Here is a 21284-nt window from a genome sequence, read left to right as displayed (position 1 = left end):
TAGGACAGAGAGTGAATACCTGGTGAATACACATACTATACAGAGATGGTGTATGAGAAACCAATGTGATTTTGGAAAATTGCACAATTTAAATCTATTCTAGTAGACCTCAACAATGGAAATATGATCAGTAGAAATAGCCATGACATGGGACATTTAAGTCTTGGACCAAACTCATGTTATTTTCCCTCCCACAGACAAACATGAGACCAAGTTGAAGGAAAAACTAAGGTTTGTAGTGGATGGACTCTGACAGCTTTCCTCTCATTTATTTTTACACTTTATTTGCTTTCCTCATGCACTCTCTTTCATTTAAAACTGCACATTCTGCTGTTTGCTTCTTCTCCTCAGTTTGTGCTTTTGCTTTGGCCGGCTGCTGTCACAGGAGGGATTTTTCAACTTGAATATGACCAGTGTATGTATGAGCCTTTCTGTTCTCTCCCTTTTACCTCTAACCGAACCCTGTGTGTCCAAACCAAACACTGCATATTGTGATAGAGAGTGAAACAGCCTGATGATGCATGGTTCAGATCTGTGTTTTGTTACCTCAGACACAAGCCTTAGTCTTGTGTGAAAATGTAGTGTTCAATCCTGTTTGATCCAACACATTCTCACTCCATAATCGTCCAGGAGCGACGTTTGGTCAGGGTCCCGTGTCGTGCAGTTGTGACGCTGCTAGGCTCCTTCAGCTTCATAAAGGGACACAAATAGCTTTCAACTGATTGCATTGTATTCCCATCTGCGGCGGGATTTGACGCTCATGGAAACACGGCATTCGTTTGTGTCGGCTGCCCTTAAAGGCAATGTGAGCGTCCATTCCCATTGGATAATGGAGAATTGTACACCCGGAAGTAAGTATTCCCCTTACTGTCGATTGATTTTACAGTGATATCTGCACTACTCATCAACTAAAAAACACCAGATTATCCTTGTTAATTACACAACATTGATTGGTTTAAATTGTGTGCAATGCTTTTGTATTTTTCCCCTTCGATTCGGAGTAAAGGATGGCAGAAGACACTACACTACCCAGAATCCCCAGCTATCGTTTAGGACTACACCATGTGCTCTGTTTGACAAACCCCGTGATTAGTTCTCAAGCTCTGTGATTGGTTGACCTCCAACTGCATTCCATATATAAAACGTTTCGTTAAAGATAAAATCATATTTTATTCAGCAGTGCTTGCTTTACTCTTTGAAAGTCTTCACATGAATGTATTGTAATAAATGGTTCGGCTGCATTAAATATATTACACATCTGTCGTAGTTCTATATTTTTATTTATCTACAGAGATCGGGCTCAGAATAGACCGGAAACTATTCTTTTACCGTTCAGCTTGAATTTCACAATAAAGTTAGTAGTAATATTTTGTTTTGATATTATTGTTTTTTATTAACTACTAGACCGCTGGGTCATGTTAAGACCATATTTTCTGTGTTGCTGTGGGTTTTTTCCATCGCTTTTGTGTTACAAATATCAAAACAATAACTAAATATATCCGTCGTAAACTAAACCAGAAACAGCAGTATATTTGATTTAGTTAACACTGTAAACTTGACAGCTTTTTAACCCAAACCACCTACTGGTTAAAGCACGTTATTACACGTTTAGAGTAATGCAATGCAGGTAGATTGTGTTGCTTTTTAATGACTGTTTAAAATCCCTTTTTCTTAATGTCTTTTATTATTATTAACTACTTGTTGCTAGGGACGCTGCTATCGATATTATTTCTGTTATGTTGTGTAACTGTGGTGTTATCTTTATTGCTACCCCCTTCCCCGTCTATAGTGTTGGTCCACAGCGCAAACGTATTAGTTTAACAAAATCCACATCTAAAATTGTGGCATAGAATCTAGATAGCCTACGTTATTTCCCCCTGTGCAATTCTCCATTTACTCAACAATAACAAATAATTATCCTTGTGTTTATTTATTTGTTTGATTAATAAACACAAGTTGGAGTGCGTCAGGACCGAGGGTCGGAGCAGCTCATTTGCTTTAGAGAATATTACACCGGGAAGTAAGTAATCGCTCCGCTTCGCTTGACAAACCCTGTGATAGTCCTCAAGCTCTGTGATTGGAGAGTGTGCTCCGAGGGTTACGCCGAGCGTCGAACAGCACTTGAAATGGGATGGAACCACGGCAGACTGTCCTAAACTGGATTTGAACGGGTCCACCGCGTAATTTAGGTACACTTCAACTATGAGACACAGAATGGGGGGAAAGAATCCAGGAAATCAAATTGTAGGATTTTTAATGAATTAATTGGTAAATTCCTCGGTAAAATAAGTATTTGGTCACCTACAAACAAACAAGATTTCTGGCTCTCACAGACCTGTAACTTCTTCTTTAAGAGCCTCCTCTGTCCTCCACTTGTTAACTGTATTAATGGCACCTGTTTGAACTCGTTATCAGTATAAAAGACACCTGTCCACAACCTCAAACAGTCACACTCCAAACTCCACTATGGCCAAGACCAAAGAGCTGTCAAAGGACACCAGAAACAAAATTGTAGACCTGCACCAGGCTGGGAAGACTGAATCTGCAATAGGTAAGCAGCTTGGTGTGAAGAAATCAACTGTGGGAGCAATTATTAGAAAATGGAAGACATACAAGACCACTGATAATCTCCCTCGATCTGGGGCTCCACACAAGATCTCACCCCGTGGGGTCAAAATGCTAATGCTATCAGTAACATGGTTGAGTGGGTCAGAGTGCCACACTCTTTTAAGACTGAAAAGATTGTAAAAATATGAAAAATAAAAGAGCGGACTTAGTTTTGGTCTACCCATGGCACTAGCACATGGCTTGCTGATGTCACTTCCACTGTGTCATCTGATTTACAGTTTTTTCACTTCCTGTGCCAATCTAAAAAGGTTTGGGTAACAGGGTTGAACGCATGTTGAGGGACAAACCTTCTGTGCAAAATTACTGTTATTTAAAATATGTTTATGATTTAACTAATTGATTTTACCATTACAAGAGACATTATCAATAGAATAATACCCAAAATAAGTAAATAAAATCCCTATTTTAAATGTTATATTTGACATGCAAGTTGGTCACCAAGAAGCGGGGACAAGAGAAAAATGCCATTTTAGGGGATGTTCGAGAGCTATTTGATAATTTATATAATATTTTGAAACCACTTTTTCTACAACTTTATATACATTTTGTCTCAAGACAAGTATGTTTAACACAACAAGTGCATGTTTTAGCATTTTGGGCATGGATTATTAGATTTTTTATATGGGGGACATGAAATGTCCTCCAATTCTGGAATGACCCACAACCTGAAGCTTAAGTTCAGGGCTCTTTCAACCCCCAGACGCGACCCCCTCTCCCTCACTGACCTGAGCGAAGTTCTTGGCCCTCATCTTGACCTCCCGCTCCACCAGCTGCTGCCGGTGGAAGGTCTCGTCCTGCAGCCTCTTCTCCGCGTCCTCCCTCCTCCTCTCCTCCTCCAGAATCTGACGGCGAGCCAGGCTCTCTCGCTCCTGCAGGTCAGACAGAGGGCTTAATTTCAGATTTACTTTAGAGACCCATGGAGGGCTTTGCACAGCATGCAGCTTACAGCCAGAACTCAGCAGACCTTCATGTACATTTCTCTGTGAGAGCTGCTCTTGGCTATTTGGTAAAGTTAGAATGAAAGCGTAGACAGGAACACACACTTGTTTATTTGCATCATATCTACATGCAGAGACCTGAAGGCAACCGAGGGGAGAAATACAAACAAAAGTGTGCATCGTTGTAGCCTATATAATACAGACCTGAATTCTACTTTAAGAAATATGTTTTTATTTATCTGAAGTGACGTCACGTCAGAGACTGATGACGTCAGCAGCGATGGATCCGCTCTCAGTGAGCTCTGACACATACATAGGCTATCATGTGCCTTGGTACATACACTATTCCATTGGCTTTCAGGGTTTTTTATTCGTCCGTGACCACGACGCCATCTGCGATCGATTAACTTGTGGACAATGATCCCTTGCTCTACGCCTCCTGTACCCAGACCCGGACTGGCCATCGGGAGGACCGGGGGGTTTCCCGATGGCCTGGCCTGTTAAGTGGCCTGCCTCACACAGGGTGACTGGCTGTCTACATGATGTGGCCTGCCGACATGGCCACTGTCATACAGATCATACATCAAAGCCCTTGATTGGTCTCTGTGTGTCATTCAAGCTTGGGATAACCTCAGCTCAGGTGAGGTAAAGGACTGATTGATTGATTGAAAAGTTTATTAACAGCTTGTATATTGGGTACAGTACAGTACAGCTCAAAACATACAATTGTTAAGGGGATGCAGACCAGAGAAAGACTTTCGTCTTGTTTACATCAGGGTCCCCCATTTCCAATTCATCATGTCATTTAAGACATATAAGACATATTTGACATACAGATGGCTTATTTACAATTTACATACAGGTGGTTTTTTTACATACAGATTGCTTGTTTACGATTTTCATTTTAGATTTCGTTCTAATACATCCTAACCGGACATTTAAGACATACCAAGTCTACAGATATACAGTTAGTAACAGAGTCTAAAATGCGAGTATATACATAGATGGGGGGGGGGGAAGCTGTCCATTGAACGACAGGTTGAGATTTGTACCATTACCGGGGCCAGTTTTGCAATGCTCTCCCCCGAAGGTGCTCTTTAAGAGAGGTTTTGAAGGTAAGTATAGTTTTACTTTCCTTTACAGTTGTGGCAAGAGCGTTCCACCTTGATGTGGCATAATTGCGAAACGTGTATTCCCCCTTTTTTGTGCCAAATCTGGGTTTCACATGATTTGTGGAGCTCCCTCTGGTGTTATGATCATGGTATTCCTTGACCTTTGGGAAGAATTTTGACATATACATGGGTACCATAGAGGTGTAGTGGATCTTGTAGACCAGGCCCATTGCAAGTAGCTGTACTCTGTCGTCTACTCTAAGCCATCCTAGGTTGTCAAAGTGGGCAGAGGTGAGGTGGGTTCTAGATGAAAGGTCAAGCAGTAGTCTGACCAGTTTATTTTTGCGATGTTTGAAGTTTTATTTTTAGCGCCTTGGAGGTGCTATGGTACCATGACGTGCAAGCATAGTCATAGTACCCTTGAATGAGTGCTCCTGCCAGAGTTTTCAGGGTGTTTTTGTTTACCAGAGAGGAGATCCGGTATAGGAATCTAGTTCTTTGATTGACTTTTTTTATTACATTGGATGCCATTTTGTCACAGGAGAGGTTTGCCTCAAGAATAGATCCTAGGTATGTAATTTCCTTCTTACTTGTGACAATAATGTCGCCCACTGCAACTGAGAAGTCGTCGGATTTGCTGAGATTATGTTTCGAACCGAAGAGAATGGACTCTGTTTTACCCAGGTGTAATGATAATTTATTATCGGCGAGCCAGGTGCAGATTCTGCCGAGCTCGGAGCTGAGGGTTTTTTCAACCTGCAACCTGTTCCTGTCAGAGGCCAGCAGGGCTGAGTCGTCCGCGAACAGGAACAAGTTGCAGTCACATGCTGATGACATGTCATTTACATAAATTAGGAACAGTAACGGACCTAATATGCTTCCTTGTGGAACACCACAGCTCACTGGGAGGGGGGGGGACAGAGTACCGTTTACCTCCACCATCTGTTCTCTCCCCTCCAGGTAGGATTGCATCCAGCTCACCGATAGTTTATCAAAACCAATTGCTTTTAGCTTGTCAATCAGAATGGGGGTGATTGACAGTGTCGAAAGCCTTTTGTAGGTCCAGCATCACCATGCCGCAGTACTTGCCCTCGTCCACCTCTTGTTTGATGTGGTCGCTCAAATAAAGAAGGCATGTGTCAGTGGAGTGGGATGTTCTAAAGCCAGATTGAAATTCATAGATTAGTTTCTTTTCCGCGAGGTACTTTTCGACCTGTTCATATACTATTTTTTCCATGACTTTCGAGATGGAGGTAAGTATAGAAACAGGGCGGTAGTTGCCTGGGTCCAATTTGCTGCCCTTTTTGTGCAGGGGGGTTACTCTTGCAATTTTGAAGTCTTTGGGTACTTTTCCCTGTTTTATGGAGAGGTTAATTATGTGAGCTATGACTGGTGAGATTGCGGTTGCTGTGTCTCTGAGGAATTTGGAGGTGATATTGTCGTGGCCAGTGGCCTTGTTAGGTTGGAGGGCGCTCAGTTTAATGAGTACCTCTGCTGTTGTTACCCGACTGAAATCATCTTTGCGTACCCCTAGGTTTTTGTAGTAGGTCATGATGTGATCTACTCCAAAAAGCCCTGAGTGGGAGGGTAATTTATTTACAAGAGTTGTGGCTATGTTTGTGAAAAAAATGTTCAAGTACTTGGCCACATCCAGTTTGTCTGTGATGAGCCTGTTATCTGTCTTTATGTTTAAGTTAGAAAATCTCGTTTTGAGTTTTTTACTGCAGCCAAGCTGGTTATTGAGTAATTTCCAAAGTTCACAGGGTTTATTTTTGTTTTCCTCAGTTTTGACATTGATGAAATTCTTTTTGGCAGTTTTGATCATGGAGCTTACGTCATTTCTTAGTCTGTTTCTTTCAACTGCTCGTGCTTTTGGAAAGCATTGACTGACTTTTATGAAACTCAGAGCATTTTTTTGTCTCTGGTTTTCATGGCGGTCAGTATGTCGGAGTGCATCCACGGCTCAGCGCGATTTTTTTACCCTGGTTGTTCTTAGGGGGGCCAAATCATTGAGTATTGCAGAGAATTTGTTTTTGAAACCAAGCCATGTTTCTTCAACTTGTGTACCACTGAGCTCATCTGACCAGTCCAGGCTCTCCAGTTCTAGGTTAAAGGCCTCGCTAGAGTAGTTTTTGAGGTCTCTAGATATGACTGTTTTGTGACAGCCGGCCCTTTGTTTTAGCTTTTTGCGGGTACAGAATATCATATAATGATCACTTAAACCGCATGCTATAACCCCTTTACTGGAGATCCTGGACTTGTCAGAGGTCAGAATGAGATCAATGGTAGTTTGTGTTGTTTCACATACCCGGGTGGGTTGTGTGATTAGCTGGCTGAAGCCGTGCAGATCACAAATCCTACTGAAGGACTTGAAGACGGACGTGTCTTTACGTTGCATATCCGTGTTCCAGTCTCCAATAATAATTGTCTCTACATCCCCCACATCAGCCAAACACCCATCTAATGTATCATAAAAGTCACTCTATTCGGGTGGTCTATAGATTGTCCCGACTCTCTGAGTGTTGCTGAGTGACTCCTTTAGGACAGCTTTAAGTATTGAACTAAGAAAGTTGGGTGATTATTTTCCTGATATGTGACACTCTGTCTCTGTGACTCAAAGGCAATAATAATGAGGCTATTAAGACATCTGATTTCATCTTGGTTGACTATAAATGTAACATTTTATATGCTGAGTGACTCAAATAAGTCTTTGAAAGAGTGTCCAGCAATTAGTGCTGCACCGCTCCTATTACATGTTACTTGTTAGACGCTTTTATCCAAAGCAACTGGGCAATCCCCACAGGAGCAATTTGGGGTGAAGTGTCTTGCCCAGGGACACAACGACATGCTGACTGCAGTGAGGTTTGAACCTGTGCTCCCCTGATCCGAACACCAACGCACTAGTCCACTACGCCACAGCCTCCCTATGCTATTACCTCAGCAAGAGACAGAAAAAGAGGCTTTAGTGTTCAGAGGCCTTCATCAAATCGCAGCATATTAGTCAGTGAATTTTAAAATGTTTTAACAATCCAACACCTTTGACCTTTAACGACCGATGGAAAGAGCTCAAACTTGAAAAGGACTGACATTATGTGGCATTAACTGAATGGCTTGCTGTTTGACTGCTGTTGATTTATGCCAGTCCACTTTCCATCCTGACAATGAGTGGTAAATGCATGCAGTCTAAAGGAGTGCTGCAAATGACTCCTACTCTGACTCATTTACTGTGCTGTTCAGTACCAAGTGACAAGAGAAAGGAATTGTCTTTGCATGAACAAATTACTTTTTTGTAAAAAGTCTCAATAGTTTGATGAGTCCAGATTCTTTTCATAAAGTATCAGTTTAAAAAGCAGAATAACACCTTATTTTACCTAGCTTCCCAATCTTGAGTTGTATGTTGATTTTTTTACTTGAGAACATCAATGAAAAAAATATGACTCAACAAATATTTTACCGTTACAGGCAGCTGCAAGGCAAGGCCATGTCCTCCTTATCAATGTAAATCATCTTGCCACAGAAAGATGTATTAAGGGTTGTATTCTTTCATATCCTTCTGAGACACTTACCTATTTCACATCAGCACCCATTAGTAGGTTTGGATATGATATTATGCAAGGACATTTTGACAATTACACATTATTGCTGTCCCATTGGCTGCCTAGTCATCCAGAGCTCTAAATATAGTATTGGTCATTTAAATACAATAACTATATACCCACATGCATGCTATAAGCCCTTAACTCTTTATTTTAATGGTAGTCTGGAAAAGATGGAAGAGCTTGACTGAGTTTTACAGACCGTTGGATTGACAGGGGGAGGAGAATTTAATGATTCCGAGTCACTCCCTCCCTCTCCTCTCTCCCTCTCAGACATGTCTCATATTTTGCCTTCATGCACCAGCTGGCAGGGAAAAAGAGAAAACCCACTGAGGATTTTTGACTACCTTTGGATCATGTAACTATGTGAAATCGTTGCCATGGCTGACTGGTGCACCTGCGTGGATTCAACTCTGAACTGTCAAAATCTATGCCAAATTAAAGTATGTTAAGAGGAAGCAGACATTTTGGTGAAATTAGTTATTAAACTTTGAAAAGATAATTGCAGGTGTTTGATTATACCTTGTCCTACCCCCGAGCTCCAGTTCAATCAGTCCTTTGCAGTTATACTACATTTACTTCTGTCGATCGTGAGTTTTTCCAGCTACTCAGCAAGTTTGTATTATCCTTGATTGAGGGCCAGCTGTCCATGCCCGATGTCCATGCTACTGCTCTACCAATCATCCAGAAGTTTATGTAAACACCACTTTGATCCCTCTGTGACGTCAACCGCACAGACCTCCAGTCACAATAAATAATCCCCGGAGATTGGAAGGAAGAGCGCAATTGAACAACTGAAGCAATATGTGAGACTAAAGGAGTTTGAGCCAAAGGCAGTGTTTGTTGTGGGTAAAGTGCTGCAGGGGCAGTGAGAGGTCAAAGTTAGAACACCAACTGTCACCTGTTGGGAGGGAAACACACCACCCACCCACTCACACACCCACCTGTGATATAAAGACGAGACACAATGCAGGTTTGACTTTGCTTTTAAAACTTTTATTACTGTAAAAAGACAAGGAAAACATGGAAACATTATCGGATCAATGTATGTTTGTTTTCTCAAATCTAAAAGCAAAAGCATGAAGATAAAAATCAAGTTATAAAAAACTGCTGCCACAGTTTGGAATGTTGTATGTGTGTGGTATAGTGAATGGTATTCCTGGTATGTAATGCTTCCAGTACTGTCATGATATAAATGTATATAAAATCCCATTTGAGGATTTTGCAAAAGTTGAGCGTGTAGCTTTGATCTCTTCGATATCTTTGATCTCCGAGAGTTGTAAAACAGTGGTTTTCACATATTTTAAAAAGGCACATTGCTATAATGTATTCTGTACATTTTAAGCACAACTGACATGTGGTTTATGACTGGAACAGATCACAGATAGATAGGTGGGTTTTAGACACAGACAAAGCTGGGAAGAGAGGATCAGTAAACCTGTGCTTGTAGGAATGCATCAGAGTGAGACTGCCCCCTGGTGTCACATTGAAGAATGATAAAATCCCTTCCTCAAAGTCGAGGAATACTCCCACCCTCTGGAGCCCGTCTGCGTCCAGAGGAACAGCCACCTTGTTGTGCAGAGCTTCCACCTTCCTCCTGTCACAGGCCAGGCACCAGGAGTACGCGTTGAAGCCCAGACGAGAGTTGTCCTTTTGGCCCTTCCTCTCTATCTGAGCCTCACTCAGCCCCACCTTCCAGCGGCCCTCATCCACAGCAACATTCACCTCCCAGTACCAGCGACCCCCCCCCAGGACCGAGGAGGCCAGGACCTGTGGGAAGGAGCTGAAGCGAGCCTCGTGCTCCGTGTAGGCCTGCTGGGCTTCGCTGTATGTCACCCTCTTGTTGTTATCAGACAGCTGCAGCTTGGGGTGGGCTGTTTCCGCATTCAAGATAGGGACGGTGCCATCTGTGAACAGGAAAGGACATTTCAGATAAGAAAATTGAATATGCCACCTTTGGGCCTACACTGATTCATCAGTGAGTGGAAAGTAAATATATCAAAAGAAAAAAACACTTGACTTACAGAGCAGTCTGTAGAGGTCTCCGCATTCGCCTGGCACAGTGATGATGACTTCTTCCAAGCGTTTCTCGGTCCACCTCTGCAGGCATGCCAGCCGGGCCGGATCCACCTCCTCTGGAGTCTCTAACTGTCCCACACAGCTCCCCATGTTAGCAGCCCTGTTGAGGAAAAGCAGAGGGGGTTGAGAGCATGAAGATTCAAGACTTTTAAACTTCATTAGGCCTTGATGACCACTCAGAGGCATTGGAACATGATTACATAATTCTAAATTAAAGATAAATTGAAACAATTAAGTGGACAGCAGCAATTGTAAAGGGCAAATACAAGTCATTTAAAGATGAGTATAAAAAAAAAAGAAGACACATTTGCAAATGAGCTAAAATCATTCCGTAGTAAATATTCAGCAGTAATAATAGTAATATTGGAATAAATGGCTTGTTCATCAACTTATCTACATGTATTGGCACACTTATTATTAAAAGGGATTTTCCCTCACCTTTTTTTTAACCGGCAATGCAGATAGTTTTGTTTTATGTTCCTAAAGATCATTACATATTTACTTGTAATTAAATCTACCCTTTAGGTGTTTAATAACATTTTCAAACAGTTGATCTACTTAAGGTATATTCTGTAAATTAAACCAATGAAAAGTAAGGAGGAAAATACTTACAGGTGGGCTATCTTGTTGTATTCCTGTCATGTGAAAAAGAAAAAGACATTTCAGTGAGTTAATGTTCATAAGGCAGCATTAGATCTTATATTTAACCAACAAACATGTCTTTCTCCTAACAAAAAAACAGTATGCATGATGTTCAGTAAATGACCAGTCAAAATCGAAGGATCCAACATATTTTTAAACGGAGCAGAATTAGAACTAGTCTCCCACTTCAAGTATTTTGAAGTCATATTGGACTTGAACTTGACTTTTAAAGAGCCTGTGACAGCCTCCCAACAACTGTTGTGCAATGAAATATTGGGCTACTAGTCATCTCGAACAGTCAGTTTAAAAAAGAAAAAGCGATACCGTTCCGATAAATATCAATAATTTCGAACATCGCGGGGAAATTCCTTCGACTCATTTTGAAGTTTTGGGGGAAGCCGGAAGTGACGTCAATGCGGGAACGCTTCACTGTGCGGCGAGAGAGCCAAACACGGACAAAGTGTGTTGTCATGCGTAGAAATGGTGAATTACTGAGTTTAGGCACGTTAATAACGTTTTAATGAAGTTGACTACAGTATATTCATATTTGTCAGTGCTTTCATGTCAATTCGGCGAACATAAACATACATGATCGTGGTGAAGATGATGATTACATTAGGATTAAAAATCGGTAGTGAGAGCTGCTGAATTTCCTCCCGTGGGATGTCAATTATTTTTGTAGTTGTAAACTCAAGTGGATGAAAATACATTTATTAGTGCTTTCATGTCAATTCGGCGAACATATGATACATTAAATGATCGTGAGGATGATGATTTAAAAATCGTTTGTTTGTGCCGGTCTGCATTTCCTGATGAGAAAACAAACCGATGCTTTTTGTAGTTGTAGTACACCAACATGGATTAAACGTGTGGTTTTTTTTACCACAATGTTGGGGAAATTAATGGATAAAATGCACGGATTACTATTATTATTATTCCCACTCCGATCGGGACACTAGGTCCACCGTTTCCCCGCAGCGAGGCTCCCCCCGTTTACAGTTTACGTGGGCTGGGTGCAGTGGCGGACTGGCCATCGGGACGAATCCCGATGGGCCGGTACCGAAGTGGGCCGGTCGGATAAGTCACTAGCACATCCCCCACTCGACAATTTACTTGCGGTACCGAAGTGGGCCGGTCGAGAGTCCCGGGATGATTTTTAGTCCCACTGGCTACATGACCGTATGATCGCCCATATTGACGCACCTAATTCCTAAACTTCTAACAGATACAACATAAACCGATCCTTCAGACTCATATGAGCTCTCAGACACGTTCAAAATTAAACTGTCATCGCTGTCATCGCTTGCTGCTGTGTGCGCCATCGTGCGTTTACATGCAGATGCTGGGATCCTGAACGGTGCAGCTGGAGCGCTGTGCCCGCAATGACGTCACACATAATTTGGCGGGACTTGAAGAATCCCCGAGCAGATCCAGGAAATGGTCAACATTGAAGGGCAGATTAATGGTTGTCAAAATACAAATATCCAAAATCAGTTCAGTAACGGTTTTCAAGGGGACAATATTTACACAAATTGATGGGTTTGGATGATGGGGGAAACTCGTGTCACAGGCTCTTTAAGAAACATATCAAGAAAGTATCCAATACCATTAAATTCAACTTGCAACATTTTAAATAAATTAGATCTTTCTTAACTGTCAATGCTGCAAAGTCAAACCTCCACTGCATGATTCTATCCCACATTGAATACTGTTTGACAAACTGGTCGTTTGCTTGTGCCACAAACCTTAAACCAATAGAACAGCTGTACAAGAGAGCTATCAAGGTGTTTGACAGAAAGCCTTATTCATACCACCACTGTACCATCCTTGAAAAACACAATTTCTTGAGTTTTGACAATTTTAAGTCTTTTAAAAGTCCATCCATCCATCCATCTTCTCCCGCTTATCCGTGATCGGGTCGCGGGGGTAGCAGTTCCAGCAGAGAGCCCCAAACTTTCTTTTCCCTGGCGACATCAACCAGCTCTGACTGGGGGATCCCAAGGCGCTCCCAGGCCAGCGAAGAGATATAATCCCTCCACCTGGTCCTAGGTCTACCCCTTGGTCTCTTCCCAGCTGGACGTGCCTGGAACACCTCCCTAGGGAGGCGCCCAGGTGGCATCCTAACTAGGTGCCCGAACCACCTCAACTGGCTCCTTTCGACGCGAAGGAGGAGCGGCTCAACTCCGAGTCCCTCCCTGATGACCGAACTTCTCACCTTATCCCTAAGGGAGACACCAGCCACCCTGCGGAGAAAACCCATCTCGGCCGCTTGTATCCGCGATCTCGTTCTTTCGGTCATGACCCATCCTTCATGACCATAGGTGAGGGTAGGAACGAAAATGGCCCGGAAGACCGAGAGCTTTGCCTTCTGGCTCAGCTCCCTTTTCGTCACAACGGTGCGGTAAAGCGACTGCAGTACCGCTCCCGCTGCTCCGATTCTCCGGCCCATCTCACGCTCCATTGTTCCCTCACTCGAGAACAAGACCCCGAGATACTTGAACTCCTTCACTTGGGGTAAGGACTCATTCCCTACCTGGAGTGGACAGTCCATCGGTTTCCTGCTGAGAACCATGGCCTCAGATTTGGAGGTGCTGATCCTCATCCCAGCCGCTTCACACTCGGTTGCGAACCGATCCAGTGAGTGCTGAAGGTCGCAGACCGATGAAGCCATTAGAACCACATCATCTGCAAAAAGCAGTGGTGCAATCCTTAGTCCACCGAACTGCAGACCCCCTCCCCCATGACTACGCCTCGAAATCCGATCCATGTATATTACAAACAGGATTGGTGACAAAGCGCAGCCCTGGCGGAGGCCAACCCTCACCGGAAATGGGTCCGACTTACTGCCGAGGACCCGGACACAGCTCTCGCTTTGGGAGTACAGAGATTGGATGGCCCTGAGTAGAGACCCCCTCACCCCATACTCCCGCAGCACCTCCCACAGTAACTCCCTGGGAACTCGGTCATACGCCTTCTCCAAGTCTACAAAACACATGTAGACCGGATAAGCGTACTCCCAGGCCCCCTCCAGGATCCTTGCGAGAGTAAAAAGCTGATCCGTCGTTCCACGACCAGGACGGAATCCGCATTGTTCCTCCTCAATCTGAGGTTCGACAATCGGCCTGACCCTCCTTTCGAGTACCTTAGAGTAAACTTTCCCGGGGAGGCTGAGTAGTGTGATGCCTCTGTAATTGGCACACACCCTCTGATCCCCCTTTTTAAATAGGGGAACCACCACCCCGGTCTGCCACTCCTTCGGTACTGTTTCCGACTTCCACGCAACGTTGATGAGACGTGTCAACCATGACAGTCCCTCAACACCCAGAGCCTTCAGCATTTCCGGGCGGATCTCATCCACCCCCGGGGCTTTGCCACTGTGGAGTTGTTTGACGACCTCAGTGACCTCCCCCGGGAGATTGGTGTTGATCCCCCGTCATACTCCAGCTCTGCCTCTAACATAGAGGGCGGAGTTGTCAGGTTCAGGAGTTCCTCAAAGTGTTCCTTCCAACGCCCTAACACTCCATCAGTTGAGGTCAACAACGTCCCATCCTTACTGTACACAGCTTGGATGGTTCCCTGCTTCCCCCTCCTGAGGTGTCGGACAGTTTTCCAGAACAACTTTGGTGCCGCCCGAAAGTCCTTCTCCATGTCTTCTCCGAACTTCTCCCACACCCGCTGCTTTGCCTCGGCCACGGATGAGGCTGCTGCCCTTCGGGCCTGTCGGTACCTTGCAACTGCCTCGGGAGTCCCCCGGGATAACAAATCCCTGAAGGCCTCCTTCTTCAGTCGGACGGCTTCCCTGACCACCGGTGTCCACCAGGAGGTTCGAGGGTTACCGCCCCTTGAGGCACCTAGGACCTTGAGACCACAGCTCCCCGCCGCGGCTTCGGCAATAGAGGCTTTGAACACCGACCACTCTGGTTCAATGTCCCCAACCTCCACAGGAATGCCCGAAAAGCTCCGCCGGAGGTGTGAGTTGAAGGCCTCCTGAACTTGGGCCTCCTCCAGACGTTCCCAGTTCACCCGAACTACACGTTTGGGCTTACCAGGTCTATCCAGAGGCTTCCCTCGCCACTCGACCCAACTCACCACCAGATGGTGATCAGTTGACAACTCCGCCCCTCTCTTTACCCGAGTGTCCAAAACATACGGCCTCAGGTCCGATGATACGATAACGAAATCGATCATGGACCTTCTGCCTAGGGTGCTCTGGTACCACGTACACTTATGAGCATCCTTATGTTCGAACATGGTGTTTGTTATGGCCAATCCATGACTAGCACAGAAGTCCAGTAACAAACCACCACTCCGGTTCAGATCAGGGGGGCCGTTCCTCCCAATCACGCCCCTCCAAGTGTCTCCATCATTGCCCACATGTGCGTTGAAGTCTCCCAGCAAGATTAAAGAGTCCCCTTCAGGAGCCCCATACAGGACTCTTTCCAGGGTCTCCAAGAAGGCCGTATACTCTGAACTGCTGTTGGGTGCATAAGCACACACAACAGTCAGAGTTTTCCCCCCCATAACCCGCAGGCGTAGGGAGGCGACCCTCTCGTCCACTGGGGTAAACTCCAACAACGAAGCACCTAACCGGGGACTTGTGAGTATCCCCACACCCGCCCGGCGCCTCACACCTTGAGCAACTCCGGAGAAGAATAGAGTCCAACCCCTATCCAGAAGTAAGGTTCCAGAGCCGACGCTGTGCGTAGAGGTGAGCCCAACCAGATCCAACTGGTAACGCTCCACCTCCCGCACAAGCTCCGGCTCCTTCCCCCCCAGAGAGGTGACGTTCCACGTCCCCAAAGCCAGCTTCTGTCGCCCGGGTCTGGTCCGTCGAGACCCTCCGCTTTCACTGCCACCCTTCTGGCAGCGCACCCGACCCCATTGATGTTTCCCGTAGGTGGTGGGCCCGCGGGACGGAGAAGCGGAGGTGTTGCCCACGTTGCCTTTTCGGGCTGGGCCCGGCCGGGCTCCGTGGCAAGCCCGGCCACCAGACGCTCGCCGACGAGTCCTCCTTCTGGGCCTGGCTCCAGAAGGGGACCCCGGGCTTCCTCCGGGCCGGGTATCCTCACTTCTTGTATCGTCTTTCATGAGGTCTTTTAAAAGTATGTGTTTTTTTTATAAATGTTTACATGGAATGGCCCCCCCTCCCTTAGGGGAATTCATCCACAAAAAACACACTGGACGCTGCACTAGGTCAGAAACCAGAGGAGACTGCAGTCCACCGCAGACGGACCACGTTTGGACAAAATGTCCTTTCCATTAAAGGCAGCTCTTTCTGGAATAGCCTCCCAACTGAGATACGGGATTGTCCCACTCAATAGCTTCAAAGGTCAACTCAAAGAATGGTTGAGAAACAACCAGAAGTGCAATCACCGCTAAATGCACTTTAACACAGGGGTATCTCCTCTTGCACTTTATGCATCATCTCTTGTTTAATATGTGGTTGCTGCTATAGTGTACTGCCATGTGGTAAATACTTGTGTGTGCTGCTCTTGCTCTTTTGCATATCATGTTTTTTGCTATGTTTACAAATGTCATGTTCTTAATATATGTTGTATGTCAGGGACTACGGATGGAAATTAGCTCAAAGCTAAAAATCTGGCATATTTACACTTGAAGCATTATTTGTCTAACGTGTTCATTAATGTGCATTGTCCCTATTCAAATAAACGATTACATGAAATGAAAAACATCCAACTCACCATGATGAAGACCTGGTCCTGAATGCGCTGGTCTCCCTTGGCGTCTGCCAGCTCCTCCAGGCTGTGGAGGCCTTGCTGGATGGACTGCAGGGAGCTCTGGAGGTGACTGAGTTTCTCCTCTAGTCCTCCCAGAACCCTTTTCTCCTCCTTTGCCACACACTGGAGAGCTGACTGCTCCTCTTGCTCCAGCGCCTCTCTGATGGCTCCGTACTGCTGCTGCACCCCCGCTCGAGCCTTGCTTAAAACCACCTGGACACACAATGACAACCAAAGTCAAATAATGAAATTGTTAATTCCTTTATATCTTCTCATTGCAGTTAGATGTCTCGGAAGTACAAAAATGTGTCTACAATGCAATTAACAGATTTGTTTTCTAAAGTAACTATTTCCTCAAATCAGAACACGCTTCAATAATGACCATGAGATCTCAATATATCAACCTAAAAGTAAATGATGTTACATGTACACATTTTACTTTCTGAAATTGACAATATTAGAAGGACAGGTGAAAGGAAATCGTGGGCATGGTACACGTGACATGATAGTTTTTTGTAAGGCAACGCATTGTTTCTCTAGCACAATAATCTTAATAATATCCTGAAGTATGTGATAATCCATTATTTTCAAATCTGAGTGTATGTTTGAGATTAGAGGAAGGATCTGTGAATTTGCAATATGCGAGATCATGCAACCCGGTTTTAGGTTAGGATTGTGAGACTCCTGTTGTCTGAGCCCAGCTTTAGAAAGCACACATGATTAAGTGAGACCTTTAGAACTAAATATCTTACACTTAAGGTCTCTTTCTTCTGTGTGAGATCGGCCGCATTGTTCTTCACTTCTTGTTCAGCCTCCTGCAGGTGTTTTATTTCGTCTTTTAGATTTCCCTGTTGCACAGAGATAAAAAAAACAAAAACATTTATTGCTATTGCTTTGATGACAACTAACTTAACTTTAACAACATGTACTGTGTACCTACAGTTTATATGGTGTTGTATAGAGACCACTTACCCTGAGCTCTCTCTCTGCCTCCCTGATGCTGATGCAGACGTGGTCACGGTGGGAGCCTATGACAGTACACACCGTGCACACACACACTCCACACTGCCGACAGTATATACGGTTTATCTCCTGATGCTCCTGGCACCTCCAGGGGGAGAAATCCTCCATGGGGGGAATCAGGGTGTGATTCTGGAAGACAGGGGAGTCCAGGTGGGGACGCAGATGCTCTGAACACATGGAAGCTCCGCACACCAGACAGGTCTTTACAGCGGGCTGGTGCCTCATTTTAGGGCAGTAATGGCAGGGCACAGGGCTGGCATGTTTGCCCTCTGACTCCGGGGAGTACCCAGTACGATATGGGGATACTGGAGCAACAGCAGGAGGTTTGTTGGATATCAAGGAAGGCCTGCTGATGTTGTGTACAGGAGACTTACCTGGAGTGGAGACTCCAGGGAAGGAATCAGAGTTGGCAGACATGGCAGGTTTCTTTGGCGATGCATGAATTGTGGCATGTGTGCCTATCTTGGGGGTTGCAATAGCGGGTGCATCACATATATCTACTTCGTTGGAGGTGTCAGAGTCATCCATTGCGACGACTTCTTCTGATTTATGCTGGTTCTGCTGGGTTGAGATGTCATCATATGGCACATCACGTGAAAGTACTGAGTTGCTGTCAGAATTGTCACCGGAGGATGCCGATTCTGGTTGCACTGCTTTCTTGGATGTCTCCCCACTAGTCGACTGTGCAGGTTTATCTGAGAAGGAAGTGCTGGGAGTCTCTGGGTCGTTGGACCGCTCAAGTGGAGACGCCACAGTTGATCGCTTTGTTGCAGGTTGCTCTGATACAGGTGTGCTCGCTTTTCTCTTCCCAAGAAGTCTGCTGGTGAGTGAGGGCCTCCGCAAATTGTCATTTGTATTTTGTTCAGCAGTTCTCGAAGTGCCTTTTTAAAAGAAATAGAATACAAACAAATAAATATTTGTTAGAGGGAGGGTTGACTAAGTATTACTGAACATCTGCATGCTGCCTTCTGCCCAGCATAACTCATACTGCCTACTGAGTAGTTCCACTTTATTCAGTAGTGAGTAGTTATCATCTAACTCAATTCTCTTTTGTTATTCTTTTGTTTGTTACTATGCCACCTTGTAAGCTCACTTTGTAAAGCTGGCAGTCGAAGTCTACGGTCTGCGATAACTGACTAACATGAAACTGTATTTACTGTGGTTAGGTAATGGCATGGCTGGTACAGTACCTGATACACTTAATAAAGGTCAGTATCAACATGGATACTTATCATGGATTTCGGATTGGTGTAACCTTTAAACTGGTATCACTTGAAATGACTCAGTTAAGCATTAGTCATAAGCCGTAGAATACAAATATTTAATTAGAAAGAGGTGAATAAGAAAGAAAACATATGCCATTTTATGCTAAAAACACAGGAAAACTGAATCACTCCACACTATGAACAGCTCAGACCTTAACCCTCACTGTCTATTTGCTAATGAGAACTATACACTTTAGAGAGATAAGATTTAGCCTCTGACCCCTCAAACAAACACGACATTGCCATCATGAAATCACACAGGAGTGAATGCATAAAAAATAAGCAATTTGAACTGCCTCTTTATTTACAAAACGTTGAGGATGTTGTGGGATTGGCATTTCCGGTAAGGAAGTAGGCTAAAGAAAATATATTAGCGTGCCAAATTAATGAATAGTTGTTTAGCTTTTGGCAAGCACTTAAACAAAAAAGCTATTCAAAACTAAAAGTAACGTAGCTAGTCTGTTCAACAGGGACAAGCCAGTTTGAGTTATCTTACGTTGCCTTACGTTTATGTAACACATGGGAGGGAGACCTCTCACGTTAACTAAGTTAGCTAGCTTTAACTGCTGCATTCGCTACTTAATGATCCTTTATTCTAACCACACGTTAACAACCATAGTTGCCATAGTTTCAACGGTACCTGCAGTATTGCGAGGCTGAGCCAAGCGGTAGTTGCCTGGCAGCAGTTTGCCATCAAACGGCAGAGTCTGGTACACAGTTGTGCACCTCCACTCCGGACAGTGGTACGGTCCGGTCGGGGTTACACTCCACAAGTCTCCAATGCACCGCGGGCAGAACTGGTGGTTACATCTCAGAGTGACGGGTTCCCGGGTCAGCTCGTTGCACAGGGGACACTTCGTCGGGGTGTCCAACGAAGCTCCCATTTTGTTAAGATTGATTTGTAGTTTCTGTTTCCGCCTAGCAGGAGGCGGGACTTCATGTTTGAATCCCGCTCCCCTTCCTGGTAGGAGAAGCGCCGTTAGTCACGTGCCAGGAGGGGCCTAGGTTGAGAAGGAGGCGCCGTTAGTCACGTGCCTCAAAGGTTGAGAAGGAGGGGCTTGAGGTACTGCGCACTGCAGTGATGGGTACTATACTACCCTGGTAGTGCTTGTCTTAAAGGGACACCCACATTGAATCGGGGAGCAAGTAGCCTACTGTAAGATATTTTGATTTTGAACTAAAGCACTACTAAAAAATACCCCATTACAGTCCAGCATTCATATACAATGGTACCAACGTGTTGCAACAAAATGTACTTAAAGAGTACACAATAAAGGGTAAGCATTAGGTGCAACAAATAATGGCTAAATGTGGTATTTTCTTAGTTCCCTTCTCCCCCCACAGCATTCCTGTATTTGTGGTGGTCTCATAGACTGTATAAGGGTGGTCTAGACATGTGACTTGGATAAATGTTATTGTTTCGTGTGACTGTGAGTTAGAGGATAATCTTTCATAATCTCAAAGACGTTTTATCTTTCAAAGAGACTGCTCTTGCTTGTGTTGCCTGGAAATATGAAGTAAGAGTTGTGACTGTAACAGCTACATTCAAATGTTGTGCTTTGACTTTAGGGTCAAATAATTTAAAGGTTAGTATTAAATAAGAAGTACATTTGAAAAATCTTATTCCCACATTACTATTCCATCAATAAACTCTCTTGCTTTCAGACTGTGGCATCATGGCCTGTCTTGCATAAAAGAGAAACCAATTAAGCCTTAAAGTATGTGGCTCTCCTTTTCCAGACAAATACATTTTGAGTGACTGTCAGTGTCAAATGAACATTTATTTCAATCTATCTATCTTATATTATTATATTACAATTCATATATTTTAATCAGATAATCAGACTTAGAATGTTTTTGTTCTTGAAACCATTTTATTTTTTAACACAAATACTTTGTTGTCATTATCTCCTACAAGTAACTTATTTTATTTCCTGCTATGTGTTCTACAGCTTCTTAAACAAAGTCATTTTAGTTGGTGATGCATTATTGCATAATTTCTCATCTTGCAAAGTCATCATTATTTTAAATGTCCAACTTATTCTGACTTTTGGTTCATATAGTGTCAAACCAGTCGTACTCGGAACACACAGGATCCTACATTTCCCAAAATACAAGTTGATCAATCTACAGAGGACTTTACTTAAAGGGGAGTCGGGACCTATCATGCAAAATGCACTTTTTGATGTCTTTTATACATAAATATGTGTCCCCGGTGTGTCAGGGAACTCACGCAGCGTCAGAAAATAAAACCCTCTCTTTT

At 44.2% G+C, this 21284-nt stretch overlaps 1 protein-coding gene across 1 annotated transcript; it reads right to left on the bottom strand.

Moving 5' to 3' along the window:
- Window positions 1-9258: 9258 nt before the first annotated feature.
- si:dkey-29p10.4 (E3 ubiquitin/ISG15 ligase TRIM25) lies at window positions 9259-19966 on the bottom strand. Its single transcript, XM_034204839.1, has 7 exons — window positions 19662-19966; window positions 17706-18637; window positions 17486-17581; window positions 16698-16946; window positions 10966-10988; window positions 10299-10453; window positions 9259-10181 (listed from the first exon to the last, which is right to left on the bottom strand). Exons 1-7 carry the CDS (start codon window positions 19903-19905, stop codon window positions 9637-9639), a joined length of 2244 nt encoding a protein of 747 aa, XP_034060730.1. The 5' UTR covers window positions 19906-19966; the 3' UTR covers window positions 9259-9636.
- Window positions 19967-21284: the final 1318 nt, after the last annotated feature.

This window comes from Gymnodraco acuticeps, unplaced genomic scaffold, assembly GCF_902827175.1.
Source record: "Gymnodraco acuticeps unplaced genomic scaffold, fGymAcu1.1, whole genome shotgun sequence".
Taxonomy (NCBI): Eukaryota; Metazoa; Chordata; class Actinopteri; order Perciformes; family Bathydraconidae; genus Gymnodraco; species Gymnodraco acuticeps.
The sequence above is the reverse complement of the archived record's forward strand: the minus strand, read 5'-3'. Positions and strand labels throughout refer to the sequence as shown.